The 25531-nt window shown below is 36.1% G+C and overlaps 1 protein-coding gene across 10 annotated transcripts in view; it reads right to left on the bottom strand.

Annotated features, from left to right (window-relative positions):
- Nucleotides 1–13: 13 nt before the first annotated feature.
- NIN (ninein) overlaps nucleotides 14–25531 on the bottom strand; it is a 105027-nt gene continuing 79509 nt past the window's right edge. For 3 of the 10 annotated variants that reach the window (XM_079914966.1, XM_079914967.1, XM_079914973.1), the window contains 10 exons: nucleotides 23234–23356; nucleotides 20761–20874; nucleotides 19810–19956; nucleotides 18372–18551; nucleotides 17206–17355; nucleotides 16202–16249; nucleotides 14397–14498; nucleotides 10167–10367; nucleotides 6173–6286; nucleotides 14–4083 (listed from right to left, as the gene is read on the bottom strand). In XM_079914966.1, coding sequence (XP_079771092.1) covers nucleotides 3874–4083; nucleotides 6173–6286; nucleotides 10167–10367; nucleotides 14397–14498; nucleotides 16202–16249; nucleotides 17206–17355; nucleotides 18372–18551; nucleotides 19810–19956; nucleotides 20761–20874; nucleotides 23234–23356 — 1389 coding nt within the window. In that variant the 3' untranslated portion in view covers nucleotides 14–3873. Of the gene's footprint in view, nucleotides 4084–6172; nucleotides 6287–8123; nucleotides 8549–10166; nucleotides 10368–14396; nucleotides 14499–16201; nucleotides 16250–17205; nucleotides 17356–18371; nucleotides 18552–19809; nucleotides 19957–20760; nucleotides 20875–23233; nucleotides 23357–25531 lie in introns of those variants that run through there. The other 7 variants (XM_079914969.1, XM_079914972.1, XM_079914968.1 and 4 more) reach the window with 7 other exon arrangements.

The raw sequence follows: 25531 nt of genomic DNA, 5'->3' as shown, positions 1-25531 counted from the left end.
TGCAGACTCTAATTCAGTAGGTCTGGAGTGAATGCTCCAGAGATTTTGCATTTATAAAATATGTTTAGTGCAATGTTTTGATGCTTTCACTCTAAAAACCAATGATAAACATACTGAAACTGTTTATAAAAGTTCAAGGTGTATAGAAAAAAAGAGCCATATTTGCAAAATTATTTATTTACATCTTAAGCTCATGGTAAAATCTTTATAGGATAGAATGGCTAAGATGAAATATACAAAGTCGATATAAACACATAAGCATTAATCTTTACATGAAAAGAATCTTAGTGATGGCTATCGGTGAACTCGGGTTTTCCTTTATAAAACCAATGTTCCCTTCAATCATGCTGTGATAATGTCTTCCAATAAGAACAGATTTAATGAATATCATTCAAAAAAAGCTGGGAAACAAATAGCTAACTTGGATTTATTATTAAACCACTATCCATATGTCATAAAACCAAAACTGTTTTACAGGGCTGAGATGTTTGAATAGGTCCAAACATGATATAGTGAATAAGTTTTAAATAACGAATGCTTTGGTTATTAGGTTTTGACTTAGTTTTGGCATAACTTGTATAATTTATATCATTCTAGTGAGTCATTAGGTAATCCGTTCAAAACAAGACTTGCTTAATACTATCACGAAGCACTTAGCCTTGCCTTGAGTGAGACTACCTTTAAGATGCTGACAATAGCAACACATTTCTCTTTTCCTTTACTCAGAAAAAAGAAATCACAAAACTAAAAAAATCATCTTCACACGTTAAAGTCCACCATAAACTCTTATTCATTCTTAAAAAAACAAAAGTTCCTCATCATAATACCTGCCCTGGGTATTGGTACATTATTGAAATATTAGACCTGTAAGAACTCCTCATAAACCTTGAAAGCCTATGACTGTGATCTACTTATGTTTAAGGTTAAATATATAAACAATGCATTTGAAGCTTCTGGGAAGAATTCATATTTAAAATAGTTTTAAAAAAATCTGGGTTTATTAAGTTTTAGAAAAATAAATACTGTGATTGGTTCTACCCCTCCTCTTCTACTTCTCTTCCTTCACAAATTTGAACTTAATAGCTCAGGCTTCTAAAAAGCAGAAGAAAGCAAAATAGAACAATGTAGGTTTTATTATCCACACTTTCCTTTTCTAAGGGTAACATTATCACAAAGGCAAACTTGATTTTCTTTCCTTGAAATGAAGATCCTATCTCCTAAGACTTATTTAAATAACTGTTCTTAAGAAATCAAGAGAATTTAACAACCAGTACTTTTAATAAATGAGGAGTTAAATGCCTATAAGATATATAAGGTGACTGTAAAGAGTTCTATTATAAAGTCTGAAAGCAAAATCTAAACATTTAATAGTTTACATTTAATCTCTTTAAAAGGCCTTTTAAAAGCTGTAAGCTATATTATAAATTGCCAGTTAAATTCCCACTCTAGTCTACAAAAATAATCTGCTGCACAAATATATAATTTAAGGTAACTATATATTTCTTGTATTGATCTTTTTTCCAATTTTATGAGTGCAGTGAAGCAAGAAGTAAGCACCGAGGTGTTAGTTAAATTAACTTTCATTTGAGCAGCATTTTGATTTTAGATAAAGGGATTCTAAATGTAGTCTAAAATTTTCCAGAAGTCATATTTACATTCATTGTACAACACTTTATATACACATACAGATTTATAAGAAACAAATTAATCTATACTTTTCATAATGTAAAAAATAAAGATAAAAAACACAACATGTGTGATCATATGGTAAGCCATCTATTTGAGAAATGTGCTTGGTGTTCAGTTCTGATGGCAAAAACCTTGAATAACTTAAAGCATATCACATAAATATACCACAGGTGCTTAGTTTATTTATGACCTTAACCTAGGCCTATCCACAGTTTTAAGTGTTAAAGTCAATGCCATACAAGTAGTTGAGTTTACTAGTAATGTTTGCACTGGAGAAAAATGATTAGGGGAGGCATGACAGCAGATATCAAATGTTTTGAAGTATAATTGTAGGGAGGGATTAAAATTAATTCTTTTCCAGGGGAAAATCGGGACTTTCTGATAATAGAGCTGTTCAAAAGTGAGAAAGTCTGCTTCTGAAGCATGAACTCCCAGTCCCACAAATGACCTTGCCTTGTCAGGGCTCTTGTAGCAAGGACTCCTGTGTTGGCAGGTAGGACTAATAGTATATGGTTAGGCCCAAGGAACTCTAAAGTTCCTTAATGCAAATTATTTTGTTGATATTGAGTTTCTGACGTGGCTTCTTAAGCAGTTTGCTTCATCTTTTTTTCCTGCCCATAAGGCAGTGTTTGATTTTCCTGTGACACCTCTTATAAATTGATGGGCTTGGCTTTCCTGGAATTTATCAAAGTGAATTTTTCTGATCTAATTACTCTTCCACAAAAACAAATAGGTGGCTGTGATGAGCTCTGTAGGTGGCTGTGATGAGCTCTGTTTGTGTCCCACATAGTAAGTTCTTTACCAACCAACTCCTGGCTGAAGTAGGCTAGAAGCAGAGATTTTACCTGGGGAAAAAAGTTATTCAAAATGTTTACTGTTCTATAATGTTCTAGTCTTGAGACTGAATGGAAAAATCCTATTTGGCACTCCTTTACCTCAGATGGCATGCGAATGCTTATCACAGTAAGAAATTCTTATCAGATTTGAGGTGCAGAGGAATAGGAAGCATGGAAATTTTGACCTATATTAAACAAACAAGCAAACAATAACTCTTCCATATGTTAGAAGAGGTTTTTAACTCTAAAATCAAGGCCTTTTTCCAGAAAATTAAATTCACCAAAAATGTAGAAATAAAAATCCCACTATGGCTCTAAATATATGACAAATAAATAAGGTCACATGGTTTATACATTTCAAATTCTTAACGAGGCCCTACAGTATTTCAGGAAGACGTCTTAAAGTATTGTTCCCTGAGTTCTTGAGGCAACCCCAAATATAAGTTCATGAAATCCAAGACTTTAGAGAGAGAAAAACCCACATGGTTTACTTCTCTCTCTTCTAGGAGTAGCTGTTTACTCCAAAGCAGTTTGTTCAGTGCTTACCCTATAGTTCAAATGCTTTAAGAATGTGGCTTTATCCATTTCTTAGAAGACAAGCTCCCAAATGAAACTTCTAAGAAGGAAAAAAAAAAGAAAAAGACTGTTTAAAGAAGGTGAAGTTTTAACATTAGTTAACAGTGCAGTTGAGTAAATGAGTTTTAGATCTGTAATACATAAAGAGTGGTAATACTGTCATAGGTGTTAGAAGGTAGAGTTCTATGGACTCTGGCATTTCTGACCTCAGTGGTATTAATACCAGCTTCTCTTACCAAACAGAAAGTCTAACAATTAATTCAAAAAACCAGAACTATTAGAAACGGAATGACTTTTTCATATGTAAATGTATGAGAAGATGTACATTTGGTTATAAAATAAAGATCAAAACAGCCAGCTAATAATTTCTCAACTTTTAAATATCTGCAATTTACATATAAACTTATACATAATAGTAATTTTTAAAAATTCATTCAAAACTGGGGTTTTAAGATTCTTGAGTTGTTTTTGTATCACCTTCTTGATGGCTATTAGAATATTTTTAAAAATTCAAAGCTTGGGAATAATTCAAACAGTGAAATATGTATTTGTTTGCAACTTCCATTATAGTCTATTTAGAAAAACTAATTACAATGAATGGAGATTTTAATTCTGTTGCTGGAAGTTTTACGTTAGGCTTAACTTTAAGCCATTAAAGTTTAAAAAAAAACCCAAGAAAACCCCACAAAAAACAACGGTTGAGAGAACATACTGAAATGCTCCATCCATTTCAGTAAAGTGCACAACTATGAGTGTTTATCCTTTGGCTTGGCTATGACCTTAAGGGAGGTGTAGAAGTCAATGGTGCTGGTGTCAGATTCCTGACTATATTACTGAGGCTGGCAATCTTCTCCTCTAGGAGGTAATTTTTCTTCTCTGCTGTTTTTTGTCGCTGTTCAGTTATTTCCAGAGCTTTCAACAACTGGGCATTTTCCACATACAAATCCTTCACCATCTCATCTGCTTTAGTATTCTTGCAGAGCTAGAAACAGAACCAGAAACATCTTGACTCCATTTCTGTAATTCTCTTAAATTTAAGGTCTGACATAGGACAGTTGTTTATAAAGGCAAATGGCTTCTATCAATTATATTCCTTCATTTTACAATACAGCTTTAACATCAGACCTGGCACCAGGGATACAAGTAGAGCAAATCCACTTATTCCAAGCTGTTTCTCTGCATAATATGTTTGTAGAAGTCACTAATAAAAAGAACAAATAGATATTTGAGGGCTCGAAAATGAAGGTATTTTTCAACCTAATAAATTAGGTATTATTTCTTTATTCATTCTCTAAAAATACCAAAATACTTTTATAACTTAAATTTCTGAGGGTGTGAACTGTGTTTAACTGTTATTAACAATAGGTGCTTGAGTTTCCCATTCATAACCACATACAACCTACTGATTGTTATAATACATGAGCCAAATTTTAAAATAAAGAGAGAAGATTTGGCGGTTACTTTTCCTTAACTCTCCCTCTTTGTATAAAACCTTGTCTAGAAGAGATATTCTAATCTTTATTGTTAGAATATACAGTCTTGGTTAGGGCAGGAAAACTTGTCAGCAGCATTAGGATAATTTTATTATTGCTCCTGTTAGTTAATATCTTATAATCTCCTTTCCCTCATTATACCTTTAAGTCCTCATTTTACACCCAGTTTCAGGCAGGGCATCTACAAGTATAAAGGTTTAAGGGAGTAAAGAAAACTAAGGAGTGGTTAATTAATTTACATAATAGCATTTCAAAGGGCAATGATAAAGACTATCACACTGAAGCCCAGAACCTAAGTGACTGGCAAGTTTAACATAATACTAACATACTTTCTATCGAACTGTTTTTATACAAACTTTCCTCCTTTCCTGCCATTAAAAAACACTCTGATGACTCTTATCTACTACCGAATGAAATTCAAACTCTGTGGCTTAGCACTAAGACCCTCTACTGTCTGCTCTTCCCTATCTCTCATTTCTTTTTCTTCTCCCAGGACAGGATGAACAGTTAATGCCAGTGTTTGTAGATGACCACACCCCGTGTTACCCATTTTCTTTATTTTTGAAACTGCTATCTGGCCAAATGCTTGGTACTGTGAACTACACTAGTAGCTGTAGTAAGTGAACTACACTCCATATAGGCAGGATTTTGTTTTGTTCATTGCTGTATTTCTAGTGCTTAGAACAGAACCTGGCATGTAGTAACTATGTGTTGAATAAAGGATTAAAGGATTGAATCAATAAATGTAAATACAGGTCTTTCTCTCCATTTTGTGTATTAAGATATAGGGCTGAGGAAAGTTCCTGTCTACCTCTGCATTTAGACTTTCCCTTGGAATTCTTCTTCTTGGATTTTATATATCTGAAAAACCAGGTTGGGCAATTTCCACCTTCCCACTCCCGCCACAGTTTGTCTCAATCTCAGATTCCAGAGAAGTTATAAAACTTTCCTAGAAAGTAGTCCTTCTTGTATGTCTCTTCAGTGGATGCACAAATAATTTCTAAGCACTGAGGCCACACCTGCCACCAGCAGGAAAAAAGGATCAGGCTAACTAGTGGTCCTGAATTCAAGAGTCCAGATTCTAATTCAAAACACAACCTTTTGGGGTCTGGCTATAGCCATAAGGTTGTTTTTGAGGCTGTCATAGCTGTTGCAAACAGGAAAGCTAAAGTTATACTTATTATCCCCCAATTTTTTACCAATATAAAATTTCTTTTTATTTAAATAGGAATATTTCCTCTCTGGGGAAAAAAAAAATCTATAAAATTTCAATTTAAATTGAACCTCATTAGAAATGCTTTAGGTCCATGAGAGTCACTGCTAGCAAATATACATTTTTTAAATTGTAGACAAACGTATGACTCAAAAGAACTTTGGAAAAAAACAATGTAGAATACAGAATTCATATTTTTGAAATGATATGGGAAAGAGTGACTCCTAAATTCTTCTAAACATTTATAATAGAATTTGCTTTTATTAGACAACAAAAGTTAACAAGTTAATAGCAATAGAGGAATGTAAAATTGGAGTTAAAGTTGAATATGAGGTGGGTGGGTAGAGATGACCTGGGAGGCTCACTTGTTCTTTGAGCTGATTCACTTTCTCCTGAAGAAGCCTTTTCACCAGTTTCAATTTTTGTTCAACTTCCATCATTCGTTCCTCCATGACAGTTACCAGGTGTTCCTGGTTTCCCTGAAGGAAAGAAAAAAATTTGTATTATCATTTAAAAATCATGCCACACAAAAGCACTAATAGTTAATTTTCCCCATAAAATGCCTAGAGAAAGGACAGCAAATGTTTGCCTTTGAACAGGAAGGGTGGATTTCTGATGAAATGGGAGCTCTGAACACTGCATGGGTTGCACATGTTAGAAAAGTAACCCTATTAGAGAAAGAATCAAAGACAAAAGAAGAATCTTACCTGTGTTACCATCTTCCCCTGAGATAAAGCAAAATTCTTAAAACCCATAATTTAAGATCTGTGTGTACTTATTATAGTAAAATAGGTATCCAAAGTAAATTAAAAGATGGTTCTCAACCTTTCATCTGTGATTTGGGTCTTTGCAATACTGTGGGCATCTCAACAACAAAATAATCAAAAACTGAGTTTATTTAGGATCACCTAACATTTCCAATTAGCTTGCAATATGTGTCTGTTTTTCCTTTGAAATGGCTGATTACTGTGAGGGTGTTAGTGTTTCTAATAGCCTCTTCCTGCTAGTTATTCTGGTTATTGGTTTCCTAATTTGACCTGTCAATGTGAAGCACATATCTGAATTGGAGGATGGGTTTATCATTAGAACAGATTTAAAACTGAAAATCTCCCCATAAAAAAACTCCTAGACAAAACAATAGGGCAGAAAAAGGACCCTGGCTTCTCCTTCTCTCCTCATACAACAGTGATGGATTAAGGAGTGTGTGGGTTTTGGAGCGCAGAGTGACCTGGAACAAGATTTAGAGTGCAACTGACGGCCCTTTCTCCCAGTCCACCAAAATGTTCACGTAAAGAATTTCAGGGCTTCCCTGGTAGCGCACTGGTTGCGAGTCCGCCTGCTGATGCAGGGGACACGGGTTCGTGCCCCAGTCCGGGAAGATCCCACATGCTGCAGAGCGGCTGGGCCCGTGAGCCATGGCCGCTGAGCCTGCGCGTCTGGAGCCTGTGCTCCGCAACGGGAGAGGCTGCAGCAGTGAGAGGCCCGCGTACCAAAAAAAAAAAAAAAGAATTTCAGATTTTAAAAGGTTCTTCAAATGTTTAAGCAAGACTCAGGTATTAATGGCTGATGGCATAACCTGTCCTTAAAAATATTCCCGGGGCTTCCCTGGTGGCGCAGTGGTTGAGAGTCCGCCTGCCGATGCAGGGGACACGGGTTCGCGCCCCAGTCCGGGAAGATCCCACATGCCATGGAGCGGCTGGGCCCGTGAGCCATGGCCACTGAGCCTGTGCGTCCAGAGCCTGTGCTCCGCAATGGGAGAGGCCACAACAGTGAGAGGCCCGCGTACCGCAAAAAAAAAATAAAATAAAATAAAATAAAAAAATAAAAAAATATTCCCAAAAAGGTGTCCTTTAAAAAGCACAAAAAGAATGACCAAATGTGAGTGGAAAGCCAACATGTGTTTGGATATTAAATAATAACATTTATTCAAGCATAAAAGAAACAACTAAGCCATAAGACTAATTTGAAGAGAAAAATTGTAGTAGGCAAAAGAGTAATGCAAAATTTCAAGAAACCAGGTCTTAAGAACATCTAAAAATCCTATATTTTAAAAGTTATAATGGCTTTTTAAAGTTCAAACATAAATGGAAAATGCCAGATTTCCACTTGCCTTAAAAGAAAAAAAAAAAGCTAAGCAAACCAAAAAAAACCCCAGATAATTAATTCAAAGAACACGGGGCATGGCAAAAGAGTGGGGAAAGAGGAAAAACAAAAGCAGTCATATATTTAAAATTTATTTTATTTCATCAAAAATTTCCTTTTTCCTGTCAAAAAAGTATTATACATCTTATATAAAACAGTATAAATAACCCTGATTTTCTTCAAATTTCACATATAAAAGTAGTACCTTTTGTTAAAAATAGTTACAACATATGGAATGAGAAAATATATAGAATACATCCTTTCAAGAATCTCAAGTCCACACTCTTTAAATCGTATAAATAATTACGTGTAACAAGCTGAAATTTGTGAATTTGATTCACAAAATCTGTCATTTCTACATAAATAGGAAACATAATACTGCAAAGGCTTAACAACAACAATAATAATAATAAACTTAAAAGAGCACTTGATTCCAAAACATTTCTCAGCTTATGTCTCTGTTTGTGTGGTGTGTGTGGGTGTGTGCATTTGAGTATCTGCCATGGTAAGAAATGCCAGCAATAACAGCCCAGTGTTCACAGGTGCCCAATCCTTCTGTAGGAATCTGCATGCACTGCTCGCTGCTCCGGTAGCAAGGCCTAGAGAAAGAAGGCAAGTGGTACACTTCACCCTGATGTCAAGATTATGTTTTTTGGGGGAGTCTAAATTCACACATTTATAATGCAAACAATTTTTAAAAGCAAACATCAATACTACATATGCAAGCAAAGCAACACAAGGCAGAAGAAATCACATCACTCCACACACACAGACAACGTGCAGATTCTAATAGCTTTCTATATTCTTAAAATTAGTGTCAGCTTAGTTACCAGAAACAGGAGAGCCTGCCATGGCATTCTAGTGAGAGCAATAAGCAGTCCACCCTGCCATCTGGAGAAATTCTTTCTTTCTTTCTTTTTTTTTAAGTACAAAAGTCTTAAATTTTGTCTATCTAATCCTCAAATAATTGAAGTAAAAGGATTAAACACTGGTGGGTGGGTTGGGAAGAGCATGTTTTGAAAATAGTGTATATGAAAGAGCAATGAGTAGGATCTTAGTCTAATCATTTGGTTTTAAATGTCCATTAAAAACTGAGGTCACTCAGTTTTTAATGAAGAGTTGAAGCATCTGTCCAACACCCACCATCACAATTTTAATTCTGGAATTAAATTTTAGTATTTGGAAATTGAGTGTAGGAAGCTTCCAAAAACATGGATTTTAAGCCTCTGTTAGAAAGAATAGATGACAGAAGTACATCATGCAAAAGCACAGATATATACTAGTAGGAGAAGAAAACCAAGTTGTTACAATGTATAATTATGGTGCTAATGTGACTTTGCAAAGCCAGGGTGAGGGGATTACAGAAAAAGAGGTGGGAAATTCCTTGTCAAACGTCAACTGAAAAGTAAGGTATTTGAAAACAGAAGAAGAGCATCCAAACTAGAACAAACTAATTTAGAATTCTACAAACTAAGGAGTAGTTTTAATTTTATTCCTAATTCTGAATAAATGGGCAAGACCAAAGAGTCAAGAGACTTCTGAAAGAGGAGAATCATGAATGAAGCACTAAAGAGAAATAACTATTTGAAAACCTAGGTAATATAAGATTGTGTCTGGTAGTGAGCTGGGATAATGCTAATTCAAAGGGAAGAGGAAGAAGATCTTTATTTTCTTAAAAATAGAGTTTTTCAAACTAGATCATTAAAAAAATAAGTTAAATGAACTATGTCAACTAAAAAAGTCACTGATGACACATTTTACTTTATTAGTTGAGAAAAGTGCCCATTTGTGAATTCCATGGAACTCAGCAGGCTATACTCCTCTGGTACAAGAAAACCCAGGATGCTCTGTTAGTAATACATATCCTAGAGTTGCACTTGAATTCTGTAATATCTTTGGCATTAGACAAGAATGTTAGGTCAATTGTGCAATATGCTGAAGTGATCCTGAGACTTCATCATCGATTACAAATGTGCAAAGGAGACCCAGAACACTTAATTACCTAGCTTAGAAGCTGAGAGCTCAAAAGCAGCACTGCAAAAAACCAAAACCAAAACAGCACTGCAGTTCTGTGGATTTGTAATTCAGGTAAGGTGTAACTGCCTGACAAAAGATTTAGGTTCTTCATCCCCACATGTGAACTGGTATAACTTTCAAATAAGCAGGTAAAATTAAATTAGGTGATCTGAGTTTACTATTAGAAAAAGATCCTCATACCTGTGGTGTGTTGATTTCAGAAGTCCTGTTTTCAAGTTCCTCCTGCAGGCACTGGTTTATCCTTTCTGGCTGTAGCAGCTGATATTGAAGCTGCAGAAATTGCTCCCTGGGAACCATTGGACAGGCTTGCTGCTGGAGCAGCTGCAGATCCCAAGCATGAGGGGATGGGCTAAGCATCACAGTGGACCTCAGGTGCTGCATCTAGAGGATAAGGGCAAAGCCCTGGTCAGCTGCAGTGCCTTCAATCAGAGAGTTGCCCTTGAAAGTGGCAAGCAGAGAGTAATGAAGTCTATGAATTCATTAATGGCCTCTCAGACTCACTGGTAACTTGAAAACAGGCAGCACATGATCCTGAGTAAGAATAAAGAATCATTTTGCTTAGGAGATAATACATTTAATGCATAAGCAGGCCTTAAAAGTTTTAGACTTAAACTGTACTTCCTCATTCTTAAGTGACTATAAGACATGAGGTACATGATGTACATATGTCTGAATTCTCCTTTTTTCTTCTTACACTAGAACATTTAATTATCCCTCTTTTTTAAAAAAAAAAATGGTTGGAATAGGCAAAGGGGAGAATGAGGTCATGCTTTAGAGTTTTGCCACTTACCACTCATAAAGATTCTTAAGAGTGAATGTTCAATGACTACATTTTTTCCAAGTTAGCAATTTGTTTTCAAGATTCTCATCTTGCATCTCAAATTATTTTAACCTATCTTAGTTTATCAGACAGGCAATTCCGGGGCATAAGGTGATACCCCAGAACATCTGGGAATTGAAGTACATGGAATGAAAGTATTTATTCAAGACAGTGAGGAAATGGTATGTGTATCGCAAGCCAATCAAAGTTGGGGCGAGGGAAAGGAGAAGGCACTGCATTTGGCTAGTGAAGCATGCCACTTCACATCTGTCAACACATTCAGCAGACACAGAGCTCAATGGAAGACATGCAACAAATATGACCAAGTACTAAGCTCAAGAAGAAGCACCCCCAGGCATGTGAGAAGGGAAAAAGGCCCTCTAAGACACATCTATAATTAAATGTTATCATGAAACTTCAGAGCCACTATCCATTTCCTTAAATCTAAATTTCTGAGGTGGGGTGTTACCCATTTTGAAATATTTCTAGTTATAGATTTAGAAAACCCACCACTTTATTTTTAAGAATAAAGAATATGGAGAACTATGATCCCCTGATTTTATATCAGTGGGATGATTTTCTTCACACACGTCTTCAAATACTAAGGAAAATCCTGATGTAAATGTAAACAGATATATTCCAAAATTAAAGCAAAATGAAAATGAATATTGGCTCTTACCTTAAGTATTTATTAACTGTCATAGTGGCAGAAATGATTACATGAACAAGGAGTTTAATGAGATGTCTCCATGCCATGAAATTCATTGAAAGAATGTTCTACCTTCACACACTATCTCAGGCAGAGAACTGCACCCTTCTCTGCTAGTTCCAACCACAGAGTTCTAGGTACAGGTTAGCCACAGATAAAACAAAAACAAAAGAGAATTAAGGAGTTATACAAAGAGGAAGAAAATATGAGTTATAAAGAGAAAGAACAGTACAAATTGTGTATATTATATACCTGACCACATGTGCTCTAGTCAGTAGGAACTTAGAACCAACATTTACATTTCTCCGTATATAAATTTTACAGATATTAAAATGTCTCACAGCTCTAATTCTGCAGCCACTTTCTCATCTATTGCAATTTGGTTGGTTTACGAGCTTGCTACCTTTACCTCCACCCATCCCAATATAATAATTCAGAAGATTTCAAGTCCACTATGGAATGGACCTGATGTTAAACACCTTGCCATGTGGAGATGCAGAATATAAACTATAAAACATTTTTGTTGTTCAAGTGTCTGAACTGTTGGCTAAGAGGTACACAACAGACTTTAAGAATTGCTAACAGTCTATAACCCTGTTTTTGAGTGATCAAAATGAATTGCTTATAGAACCCTGCTTCACACAGTTGGAAAAAACCCTGGAGTGGGAGGCAGATTCTTCCATATTCTTGTCTAGTGATTTGGGATCTTTAATTACCCTGGGGTAGGGCTATGTATTATGTTACATCAGTGACTTTCAAACTGGCATATAGGGATGAGGAGAAACCCCTTCCCCCAAGGGGGTGCATACATCAGATTGAATCACCTAGAAAGCTTTCCCTAAATTTCTTGATCCCAAAGATTCTGATGTAGGAACATCTCCCTGCCTACTTACTGCCTCTCCCCCAAACCCGATGAGAATCAATGCCAGAGTGAGAGGCATGTACCTATCCCTCAGGTCAGGTGGGCACAAAAAATGGTGTGAAAACCACTGTTCATCCTCAAATTTGGCCTAATCTATAGATATCATAACATAAATAAAAATCCAATTTACAGGTCTGGTGGGAAGGTGGAATGGAGTGTTACTGGCGAATGGTTAGTGTTCCTGTCTGGGGTGATGAAAAAGTTTTGGAAGCAGTGGTGATGGTTGTAGAACATTGTGAAAGTAATTAATGCCACCGAATGCCACTTAACAAAATTTGTCATTTTAACCATTTATATCTATCTATCTATATACTTAGCACAATTTTTAAAATAATGTAATATACCCAAACCACTGAATTAGACACTTTAAATGGATGAATTGTGTAGTGTGTGAGTTACATTTAATAAAGCTGCTGAAGAATCGAATTTATATGTCTGTACAGAATTCATAGCTCAGTCTTATTTCTAATGAAACTTTAATTAGAATAGTGTATGAGATGTTCTTTTCAGTGTTCCAATTAAAAATTCATGCTTTTTTCTTTTTCCAGCTCCAGGGCCAAGAACACTCAATTTCCCTCATCCATTAGCAAATATTTACGACTAGATCAGGGAGAAGAGTAATGAGGGGAAATTGCTTATGATGATTAATCATGTAAGGTAGGATTGGGAGAGAAGGGGGCTTCTGAGGCCAGAGAGAATGGTGGGAGAAGAACTGGCCTGTTGACAGAGCATTTGGAGAGAATCTGACAGTGATTAAGTATACCCTGTTACTTTTCAATCAGGTACCAGACATGTCACGCTTAGCTTCAGATATCTTATTCATTAGAGTATATAATTATTTCATCAGAAAAGCATATCTACATCTAAACACAGCCTGCAGCCCAAGGTTTTAAACACATTTATTATACGCTGTCAGAGAAATAAAAAATGGTTTGGATTTCACTCTTTATAGTTTCACTAATCTCCCTATTAGTGGATAAATCAGAGAACATAAAATTGACAGAAACCTTAGCGGTCATTTAAATGTCAATGTGATATGTTTGCCCATATTTCATATATAAAAACCGAGCATCTACTGAAACTTACCTTTGCATGTATCCAGCTTCATGAAAGAAAATATTTACATATCTCTCTTCCTTCCTATAATTCTGGCTTAAAAATATTTGTATACATAGTACTTTTTAAGAGCACAGAAAGACATTTTCTACCCAGGCCTCTATACCTTATATAAACTTTACAGGTCATTAAATGTTGGATTAATTAATATTTTCATTACCCAAAGCAAAGTATCTTAATGAAATTTTTACTTATTAAGGAGGATTTTACATAAGTTGTTTTACATCCTATAATTGTGCTTGGTATTCAGAAAGCAATCTATTAGACTGGAAACTCAACGGCCAAGCTGACAGGTTTTACAAATCCACTTTTATATTTATCAGATGTACCTCTCCCAAGGCAGTGCTGAGTTACAAATATAGTAATGAACAACAGCAGCCCTTGAAAATTAAACCTCTAAATGCTAATGCTCTTAAATTCCCTGCATGCATTTCCCAACTGAGCAGGTTGTTACAGAGCAATCACATCTATAAAACACTACACTGTGGGAGGTATCAGGAAACTGTTCAAACCACAGCAATGGCGAGAGAGCTCTGAGCCTCTTGGTCAGTACTGAACAGAGTCCCTGCCACTTGAATTTGTTGAGGTACAGGTCCTTGCATTTTAGGATAGTCAACATTATTCCATCCTCTGTGAAGCAGTATATATTCCTATGGCTGTATAATTAGCAAAAATATCTATCAAACTTGGTAAGACAGACCAAAGAATCCAGCTTGGCAATGTACTTAGATTTTCACTGTTTTCATAATAGGAATTTAATGCTATGCTAGTCTCTCTCAACAAATGGCTCATTCATGGATTAAAATATTCTTCATAGCTAAGGCCATTTGCTTAAAAACTTACCTCCATTAGCTGCTCATCCAGTTTTACTTGTTTCTTTTTCAGGCCTTCATTTTCCAAATGAATTGTTTCTAATTCTCGTTCAAGGGAATTCATCTGACTAACCTGTTAAAAAACAAAAAACTCCCTTAAAACCAAAAACAAAACACTTGAGTTGCTCTACTTTATTTTGACGAAATTACGCTAGTCACAAATCTCAACTCTTGGAAGAAAACTGAGTTCATTCATCAAGGGAAAACAACAAACAATATTAATTCAGTGTACTGATTATATTTAGGTAGTCTAGTTTTAATCACCACTCCTCACATAGAACAGATTCCAAAGGCAGGTAGCTTTCAAACTTCAATGCCACTCACTGTAAGAAGCACATTTTCTCTTGCAACCCAGTACAAACACCCACACCCACATATGTGTGTGTGTGTGTGTGTGTGTGTGTGTGTGTGTATGAATATATATACGTAATCAGTTATAAGCATATATCACTAAGAGAAAAATTTCATGAAATTATCCTTACCATGAGCCATGCACTCTGATATTTTCTAGTATAATTTAATAACTTAAAATGCTGCTATTTAACTAGATTGATTTCATGATCCTCTACTATGGATCTGCAGTAGGGAAAAACATGTCTTAAGGCAAAGTTTAAAGGTTTAGAACTGAGAATACATAAAACCTGATTTAACTCCTTTCTCAATTTTAAAGAAGAAATTTGAAGGTTTTTATGAGTATCCTTTTTTGGAATTCTCTTTATTACAGAATCTTATGAGAATCTAATGAGCTAGAGGACACTGGGACTCAGAATATTGCTAAGTAGAAAACATATGACACTGTTCTAGAGTGCTGATTTTTGTTTCTATCAAAAAGAACTGAGGAGGGGGCTTCCCTGGTGGCGCAGTGGTTGAGAGTCCGCCTGCCGATGCAGGGGACACGGGTTCGTGCCCCGGTCCGGGAAGATCCCACATGCCGTGGAGCGGCTGGGCCCGTGAGCCATGGCCGCTGAGCCTGCGTGTCCGGAGCCTGTGCTCCGCAACGGGAGAGGCCACAACAGTGAGAGGCCCGCATACCGCAAAAAAAAAAAAAAACAAAAAACTGAGGAGGGTAGCAAGAATTGTTAAATGGAATTAAGTGTAATCTTTCTAAGTACATTTAAATTCACTGTTATTTTAAAACCTATCATTAGACTTTTCCTTTGGTAAGCAGCTAGATGAAACCCAATGTCTTTCTGAAAAGTTTACTTGAATGTACCTAAACTTAAATGACATTTCAGCTTTAGAGCACAACCAGTCTCTTTACTGCCAATGGTTGTAACTTTCACAAACTTAAAAAAATTTTTTTGAAATATTTATAACAAAAGGAAATGACTGTTCATCATTCTTTCCAGATTTTTAAACAAACCATAATTTTCAGAAGAGGAAGGTAATACAGGCATACCTTGTTTTATTGCACTTCGCTTTTATTGTGCTTCACAGATATGGAGTTTTTTACAAATTGAAGGTCTGTGGTAACCCTGTGTCGAGCAAGTCTATTGGTGCCATTTTTGTGTCTCTGTCACATTTTCATAATTCTCACAATATTTCAAACTTTTTTATTATTATATTTGTTATTGTCATCTGTGATTAGTGATCTTCAATGTTACTACTACAACTTGCTGAAGACGATGGTTATTAGCATTTTTAGCAATAAATATTTTTAAATTAAAATATGTACATTGTTTTTTTAGACATAATGCTATTGCATACTTAACAGACTACAGTATAGTGGAAACAATTTTATAGGCACTGGGAAACCAAAAAATTTGTGTGACTCACTTTATTGTGGTGGTCTGGAACTGAACCCAGAATATCTCCAAGGTGTGCCTGTAGTGAAAACTCTGAGTTTAGTTTAGAAAAAGAAAGGAAAACAAGTAACAACAAGAACTCCCACGGTAACACTGGCCTAGAACTCTAACTTCATGGAACCAAGAATAGAAAACAAACTGAGTCATGCTACAGAGGTTTAACCACGTAGTAGCCAGCCTCCAAGAGGGTGCCCAGTGATCCCTGTCTTCTGGTATTCAAACCCTTGCCTTGTCCCCTCCCCACTACACCAGGATTAGTCTGTGTGACCAATAGAATACAGCAGAAATGATTGTGTGGGACTTCTGGGATTAGCAAATAAAACTACTACAGCTTCCATCTTGGTCTTTTGGGGCCTCTCTCTCTTAGATCATTCATTGCCACAGCCTGAGAAAAGGCCCAGGTGGTGAGGAGCTGAGCCTCTGGCAATCAGCTAGCGAAGAACAGAAGCCTCCTCCTAACAGTTATATGAATACATCTGGAACGGATTCTCTAGTACCAGTGAAGCCTTCAGATAAATGCAGTCTCAGCTGATATCTGGACTGCAGTCTCAGGAAAGACCCTAAGCCAAAACCACTCAGTTAAGTTGCTTCCAAATCCCTGACCCACAGAAACTGAGACAATAAATGTTTGTTGTTTTAATTTATTACACAGCAATAGTTAACTAATACAGACCATATTAAGATGTTCCTAATATTCAGGCTATATATGTTTTACTAACTTATAGAAGCTTATGATACTAATGAAGATAATTAACCATCTTCTTTATAAAAACTTAAATTGCTCCTTTCTAGCGGTCACTCAATCAAAAAGAACCATGATACTGTTTTGACAAGATTACAAAAGCATAGATATAAGGAAGAACCAAAATATGCCATTGTAATCATTTCCTGGAAGCATGCAGGGGAAGAAACATACACTTAGGGATGCATCATAGTCAGAACACAGCCACTTGGTATTAACTCTCAAAAACTCACCTTCCTATTAGCAGGAGATCGTTCCTTTTGAAACTGTTCACACTCTCTCTTTAAGCTCACCTTTTCCTGCTCTGTGGGCTTCACAGTACCTGATGAGTTTAGATGTTTTTGGAGCTTAGGAGGAAGAAGGTTGGATTCCAGTTGACGGACCTAACAAGAACCAGTATAAGAGGAAGAAATGCTAATATAACCACCCAGCCAGGAAAAACAAAAAGCGAACATAAGGAAAGTTTGTATTCAGTGCTTGGGTTTTGTTGTATTAAGAAAACTTTTTCCAGTCAAGTCTGCCAATTCTTGAAGCTTATTACATTTTTGGATTTCAAAAGATCCTTTCTAGGTAAATCTATTTTTAGTCTGATGCAACACTGAGGATCAGAGAAGGACAAAGGGACTCCTGGCTCAGCCAAACAACTGGGAGTCAATAGTGTGACGTGGCTGCTAAAAAAACATAGTCTGTAGGCACCTTTGCTCTGACATGAGCATAACTTTTAGGAGTGAAGGGGGTGACAGTCCCATTGACTTTGTATTGGACTGTTCACACCTGAAACAATGCATTTACATCAACTAAGTTCCACGAGGACAGCAACCATGTTTAGTCTGTTCAACACTGCAACTTCAGTGATAGCAGAGTTTCTGGCACATGGTAGGTGTTCTAAATGAATATCTGTGACTCCTAAGAGAGTTCCTCCTCAAAAGAGGTATTTAAGCATAGGTTAAACATAGTTGGTCAACTGCTTAGCAGAGGTAAAGAATTTAAACATCAGCTTAGTGATGAAAAAGATGATCTTTAAAGACCATTCTAGCCTTGAAATGCTGTCTTTTAAAAGGGGCACCTTTTCTCTTACAAGAAGTTAGACCCACAAGAACTGAGTTTAGTTTTGCCATTTTTATACTACCAGTCTTGGCGGCTAGCCTATTTGAATGAGGAATATATGGTTAACATAATTTCCATTCATAAGATCACAGATTTTAATTTAGAACTGCTTATACAAAATGAAAAATATTATATAAACACAGCATGATAAAATTATATTGCAAGTAAATGATAAATTATACATTCTTAAAATAAGTCTGCCACACCAGAATACTCAAATCCATACCTTAGAATCACTGTATCAAACATTCATTTACAAACATATGCCACCATGTACAACTTTTCAAGTTACCTTCTCCCGGGAGTGTATGAGTTCTGCTTTGGTGTTCTGTACCACAGTTTGGAGTCTCTCATTCTCTTGCCAAAGCAGCTGTTGTTCCTCATTCGTCAGGTGATCCAACTTGTCCCAGGACAGCCTTTGCTGTTGGTTATGGAATCCTGATGGATGGGTGCCTATTTCTGGGGCCCAGTTCTTAAGAGAGAATTGTAGAGTTAAGCCTTAAAAACAAGCTGATTTCTTTTTTGAGCATCTAATGAGAGTGAGCACACGTATATCTAGATATAAGTAAAACAATATTCTTGAACGTTGATTTAAAAAAAAAAGGTTTGGAAACTCTCTGTTTAAAATGATCTTTGGCAAAATAGTCCCGTCAAATCTAATAGCAAAGATGATTGTAGGGCAAGTCCCAGTTCCATATAGGACCCAAGTGCATAGAGACTGGGGACCTTAAAAATTACCTCATTCTTATGAAGTTATGCTTTGAACCCAAATAACTATTCTTTTGGTTAACAGAGAACACAGAGAACTCTGAAATGCACTGCTAACTTGAAAGATTTCCCTTGCTAAACTCTACTTTCATTTTCACATATGCAATCATATCCTTTTTTAGAATCCAAAGCACGTATCATCCACATAATTGAGGCCTGAACTCAGGAATATGCTTTAAGCTACCACGGTGATTTTTTTGGATCCTGAAAAATGCTTTAAAAAAATTTTTTTTAAAGGTAAAAAAAGGGTTAGGGTTAGGGTTTTTTCTTTTTCACGTTTTGCCTTTTAAGCCAAAACATGAAAAGGAAAAAAAAAAAAAAGGGTACAATCTCATTTTGAAAAAATTTTCAGCCCAGAAGTAATTTTTTAAAAATGGAAGCAACTATTATGTTTTTTTAAAAAAACACAGTTTAAAAAAAAGTATCACCAAGAGATAAAGTAGCTGAATTTAGTGCCTACTTTTATGGTAGGACAAAGTCTTAACATCTACCCAAGACTGACATACATACATTGTTCTTAATTTATTTGCACATAGATGAAACAGCATTGTGATAATATTAAAACGAGACTTACTTTCTACAACATCAAAATGTTTTTATTACTACAAAACAGCTCAGCCATGGTCTTCTGACTTGCACAATTACCTTGTCACTATAGTTCCATTTATGTGAGGTTCAGAAACAAGCATCCCTAACCTATGGTGGCAGAAGGTAGCGAAGTGGTTCCCTTGAGGTTATCAACTGAAGGGGACACAAGAGAGCCTCCTGGGTGCTGGAAATGTTCTTTATTTTGAGCTAGGTGTTGGTTACACAAAGACAAACATACATATATATTTTACCTATAACTGTGTATATTTACATATACATACATATTTGTGTATAAAAACAATCAAGTTATAGAGTTAAAATTTATGCACTTTACTGTATAAAGTTAGATCTCAATAAAGAAGAAAAGAAATTACCTCGTCACCAGCATTCTGAAGTTGCTTGTGTAGAGACATCACTTCTTGTTTTAAAGCCTCCTTTTCCTGCTGAGTCACTCGTAGATCAGATTTAATTCGGGACATTTGCAGGTTTACATTCTGCAGGGTGTCTTCTAAATTCTGAACCTGCATCATGAGAACAGTCATACACTGCGACAAATCCTCATGGTCTCACCTATAGCATGTCCATGTATGAATGAGCTAAGACAAGAGAACTCCAAGGTCCCTTCTGGTTCTACTTACTATATCCAGGTCTTTTCAGTTGCTCAGTGCAAATCTAGGATATTATGTATCTTTACAGGATGTTAAGCTATATTTAGGACAATAATGAACTACGCCTAGAGCAAGGTATTGCTGGTATAGTCATCTGGTATATTACCAAGTGATATCTTACAGAACCAAGGAATACCAACAGGCATCACGACAGATGATTTTACTGAACTTCGTAGAAATTACGTTTTAGACTGTGATGTTGGTTTGTAAAGGACCTCTTAGATGAAAATAAAAACATACTTTGTAGAACCCTACTCCATGCTAACAGCTCATATATATTTCAATTTTAAAAAATTTAAATTGGTAAACAGAATGTTAATAGAGAGCTTTAACTATAATAGGGCATGAACCTGCCTTAGAAATCCTAATTCTAAATTAGAAATAAGCAGTCATTTTTACACACTATTCTCAAGCTTTCATAAATAAATAATCTCATAATGATGAGATAATCTTATGATTATTTCATAATAATGAACTTTGGGAGAAACACTGTTCAAATTATTTTACTATACTGTAAGGTGTCAAATATTAGTTAAATTGAATCATTCTGATCCCTCTTAGACCACATCCACCTGGAACATTCTTTCCACTTGGAGTTCTGTTGGGAGATATAGGAAAATATTAACTGTGCAGATGAAATAAGAATTGTCCACATACCTTTTCCTGTGAAGCCACTAGCTGTGATTTTAAGCTTTCGCTCTGGTGTTCCCAAGACTTCTGTTCTTGCTTCATAGTAGCAATTCTGTGCTCTAAAAGACTTGATTTTGCCAACTGATTCAGGAAAAGAAAAGAGGTAACAGCATTTCTACAAACATGTCTAGCCTCATTTCACGTGCCTTCACTTATACTGAAAAGATCAAGTACCATCTCTCTACAAAGGGGATCAAGACAAGGTAAAAGACATTTCCTTGACTCCCTTTGTACCTTTAATTTTGAGGAGTCTCTTCTCTTTGGGGATTTCAATTTTTCCTTCTCATTGCCTCATGTTTTTGGGTGAGACGTGGTGGGCTGGAAGGCAATTAGAAATCCCAAGAGTGTGCCATAATAGGAAAATATGGAATGCCTATTAAGGCAGGTGGCACAAAGGCAGTGTTTTTGGATTTGCTAGGGAAAATACAGTAGAAAAAAAAAGTGTCTATGTAATGGATTTCAGATTATTAAACACATAATATTTATATTATTTATATTATATATAAGTAGAATTGTGATGTATTTAAATTATATATATTAAGTAGCATAGTTACTTATTAAAATAAGACAAACTTTATATTACCGTACTTAATATTTACTAAACAACTAATCTAGCCTCCTGTTAAAATCATGGCTTCAGCAATCTACAGATTTAATGTGATCCCTATCAAATGACATTTTTCACAGAACGGGAACAAATAATCCTAAAATTTATATAGAACCACAAAAGACCCAAAATTGCCAAAGCAACCTTGAGAAAAATGAACAAAGCTAGAGGCATAACCCTTCCAGACTTCAGACAATACTACAAAGCTACAGTAATGAAAACAGTATGGTAATGGCACAAAAACAGACATATGGATCAATGTAACAGAATAGAGAGTCCAGAAATAAACCCACACACCTACAGTCATTTAATCTTGGACAAAGGAGGCAAGAATATATAATGGAGAAAAAAGAGTGTTTCAATAAGCAGCATTGGGAAAGCTGGACAGCTACATGTAAAACAATGAAGTTAGAATACTCCCTCACACCATACACAAAAATAAACTCAAAATGGCTTAAAGACGTATATATAAGACATGACACCATAAAACTCCTAGAAGACAAAATAGGCAAAACATTCTCTGACATAAATCGTAGCAATATTTTCTTAGGTCAGTCTCCCAAGGCAAAAGAAATAAAAGCAAAAATAAACAAATGGGACCTAATTAAACTTAAAAGCTTTTGCACAGCAAGGGAAACCGTCAACAAAACAAAAGGACAACTTTAAGACTGGGAGAAAACATGCAGAAACGATGTGACCAACAAGGGATTAATTTTCAAAATATACAAACAACTCATACAACTAAATATCAAAACAAAACAAAAAAACAAAAACACTAAACAACCAAATCAAAAAATGGGCAGAAAACCTCAACAAACATTTCTTCAAAGAAGACATACAGATGGCCAACAGGCACATGAAAAGATGCTCAATATTGTTAGTAATTAGAGAAATGCAAGTCAAAACTACAGTGAGGGATTACCTCATACCAGTCAGAATGGCCATCATCAAAAAGTCTACAAATAATAAATGCTGGAGAGGGTGTGGAGAAAAGGGAACCCTCCTTCACTGTGGTGAGAATGTAAATTGGTGCAGACACTATGGAGAACAGTATGCAGCTTCCTTAAAAAACTAAAAATAGAGTTACCATATGATCCTGCAATCCCACTTCTGGGCATATATCCAGAAAAGACAAAAACTCTAATTAAAAAAGATATATGCACCCCAATGTTAATAGCGGCACTATTTACAACAGCCAAGACATGGAAGAAACCTAAGTGTTCCTTCCTACAATGGAATATTACTCAGCCATAAAAAAGAATGAAATAATGTGGACCTAGAGGTTATCATACTAAGAGAAGTCAGTTAGACAGAGAAAGACAAATATTACATGATATCACTTATATCTGGAATGTAACAAATGGTACAAATGAACTATTTACAAAACAGAAACAGACTCACAGACATAGAAAACACACTTATGGTTACCAAAAGAGGAGGAGGAGGGAGGGATAAATTAGGAGTATGCGATTAACAGATATACACTACCATATCTAAAATAAACAACAAGGATTGACTGTATAGCACAGGAAATTATATTCCATATCTTGTAATAATCTATAATGGAAAAGAATGGGAAAAAAGCAGTACATACACACACATACACGTATAACCGAATCACTGCTATGCACCTGAAACTAACACAATATTGTAAATCAACTATACTTCAATAAAAGAAAAAAAATCATGGCTTCAGGAGCTCTAAGGTCACAAAATGCTGTTCTAGGAGACTTTTAGGTTAACATGTAGCCCCCCACGTGCCACTGGTGTTAGAGAAATGCTCATTATGGTACACACTGTCCAATGATGGTAAAAAAGTCTTATTTTTACTACCTTATCAACACAGCTATTTAATTCTTCACTTAGAGCTTCCTTTTCTTTCAGCAGTTTTTCATTGTGGCTTAGAATACTAGAAATTTTTTGCTGGAAGTCAGAGAGATTGGGACATCTGTGCAGCTGTAAGAGATAAACAAGCCCACCCATCACGTCTCATGGTTGTATTTAAAAAGATGTATTTATAAACAGGACATTTTCATGGCTGCTGCTGTTTCCCTATCTGTAGATATTTCCCAGGACATATAAACTCTAGGGGACTATAATTAACTTTAACAAAATGTTCCCTGCTGGCTTCTCTCTATTCTTCAACTGACTGCTGAAATGTCTGCTTGGACAAAATCAACCAGACATTAAGTAATGGTCCTAGCTTTCTGTTTTACCTTCAGGATAAAATAAATAACATACTTCCATTCTGGCATGAATTTAACTTGTACACATATAGCACAAAACATTTTCCCCATGTTTTTTAACTAGAAAAACATCTTTTTCAATCAAGACTATGGAATTGGCATCAACCAAGTACAATGTATCAACCAACAAAAGGGGAAGTTTTTTTTTTTTTAATATTTATTTATTTATTTGGCTGTGCCGGGTCTTAGCTGCGGCATGTAGGATCTAGTTCCCTGACCAGGGATCGAACCCGGGCCCCCTGCATTGGGAGCACGAAGTCTTTCATCGCTGGACCACCAGGGAAGTCCCAAGGGCAAGTTTAAAGATAAATCAAGCAGTGTTTTTCAGCACGTTCTGCATACCCTTCCCTTTGGAAGATGCCTAAATTGACTTGCTAAGAAAAAGGTTGCTGGTATGTACACACTGGCTTCGTCCTCTGCACTTTATGGCATCAAGACAAACGGAAAACTTTTTGTTCCTTTTCATCATCAGCCTTAGCACTACTGACATTTTTGGGGCAGGTAATTCCTTGCTGTGGGAGACTGTCCTATGCACTGTAGGGTGGTTAGCAGCATCTCTGGTGTTACCTATTAGATTCCAGTAGCACAGCCTGCCTCCCCATACACTGGGTGTGAAACCCCAAAATGTCCCCAGACATTGCTAAACGTCTTGGGGTGGGGGAGCAATTTCCACCTCCCCACAACCACTGCTTTAAGGAGACTGATTGTTTCTTACACTTCTTAACCCTTCCCATAGTTCATATGTTTTCAATTTCCCTCTACTTCACTTGGCTTTCAATTTTCAGTTATTTATTGTCATTATGATCTTACGGCCATCTTTCAACTTTTTACCTAAAGTTCTTTTACATTTAGCTTTAGGAATAGTATGACAAAATGGACTTTAAGGATTGAATCTTGTCTTCAACTGGCAACAAATCCAGCATAATTTACAAATCTAAACAAGTCAGAAGGATGAAGGAAAGTGTAAAGAACCTGGGCATTGGTTAACAAAGGCCTTTTTTCCTTTGCTCACTACCCCATCCCCAGACCCTCACAAAGCCTGGTACCATTTTGGGTGTCTACAGACTGGTATGTGACTACTGCTGATGCTATTCGTGTTTCTTTTCAATGCAACAGATAATACAAATAAAAATGTTTTGTGAACAAGAAATTATTATGTCATACAGAGCAGCACAGGCTTTCTAGGTCCAAGCTGTGTGGAAGCAACAATGGGCTGACACCACCTTAACCCTTGTGATCCAAGAGTCCAGGTGCCTTGAACAACTGCCCACCAAAAGCAAAAGGGCTCACTGTTTTTCCATCTCACTATTTACATCAATGCTTCAAAAAAATATGCAATAAAAATGTGCCAAATGATGTCCTCATCGTACTATTTTACTCCCAACTCGGCTCCTTTTCTTCTGATCCCTAGCTTGGCAAAATCACAAAGCATACATTTCCCATGCTATGGATTTGGAATCCACCATTATCATCTGAAAGGTTGAACAACAGACAGAAAATGATAAAGGAGAAAAGTATGCCCAAGTTAATTAGGATGAATTTAGTAATAACAGCTCTGGAATACTTATACACCACAGAAGAGCCTTTTAACTTCTGGAACGTTTATATGGACAGACAGCTTCTGCTATGGCAGAACAGATAAACTTTGCATAGCAGCATCTGGCTTGAAAAGGTTCTTATAAAGCACCTGTCGGGTACCAGTACTGTATTAAGCACTGTAAGAGATACAAATTCCCTGAGAGTCTTATAATCCTATTAGGAAATCAAGACTTACAGGTGTCAATTAGGAATCAACATGAACATAACACACTCAGTGGTACAGACTCAGCATTCAGAGAAGGACACCTTTATGCTCATAGGCTGAATAGGTATAAGAGAATTTTAT

Source organism: Stenella coeruleoalba (assembly GCF_951394435.1).
Source record: "Stenella coeruleoalba genome assembly, chromosome: 2".
NCBI classification, from domain to species: domain Eukaryota; kingdom Metazoa; phylum Chordata; class Mammalia; order Artiodactyla; family Delphinidae; genus Stenella; species Stenella coeruleoalba.
Note: the sequence above shows the minus strand (reverse complement) of the source record. Positions and strands in the feature narration are given on the sequence as shown.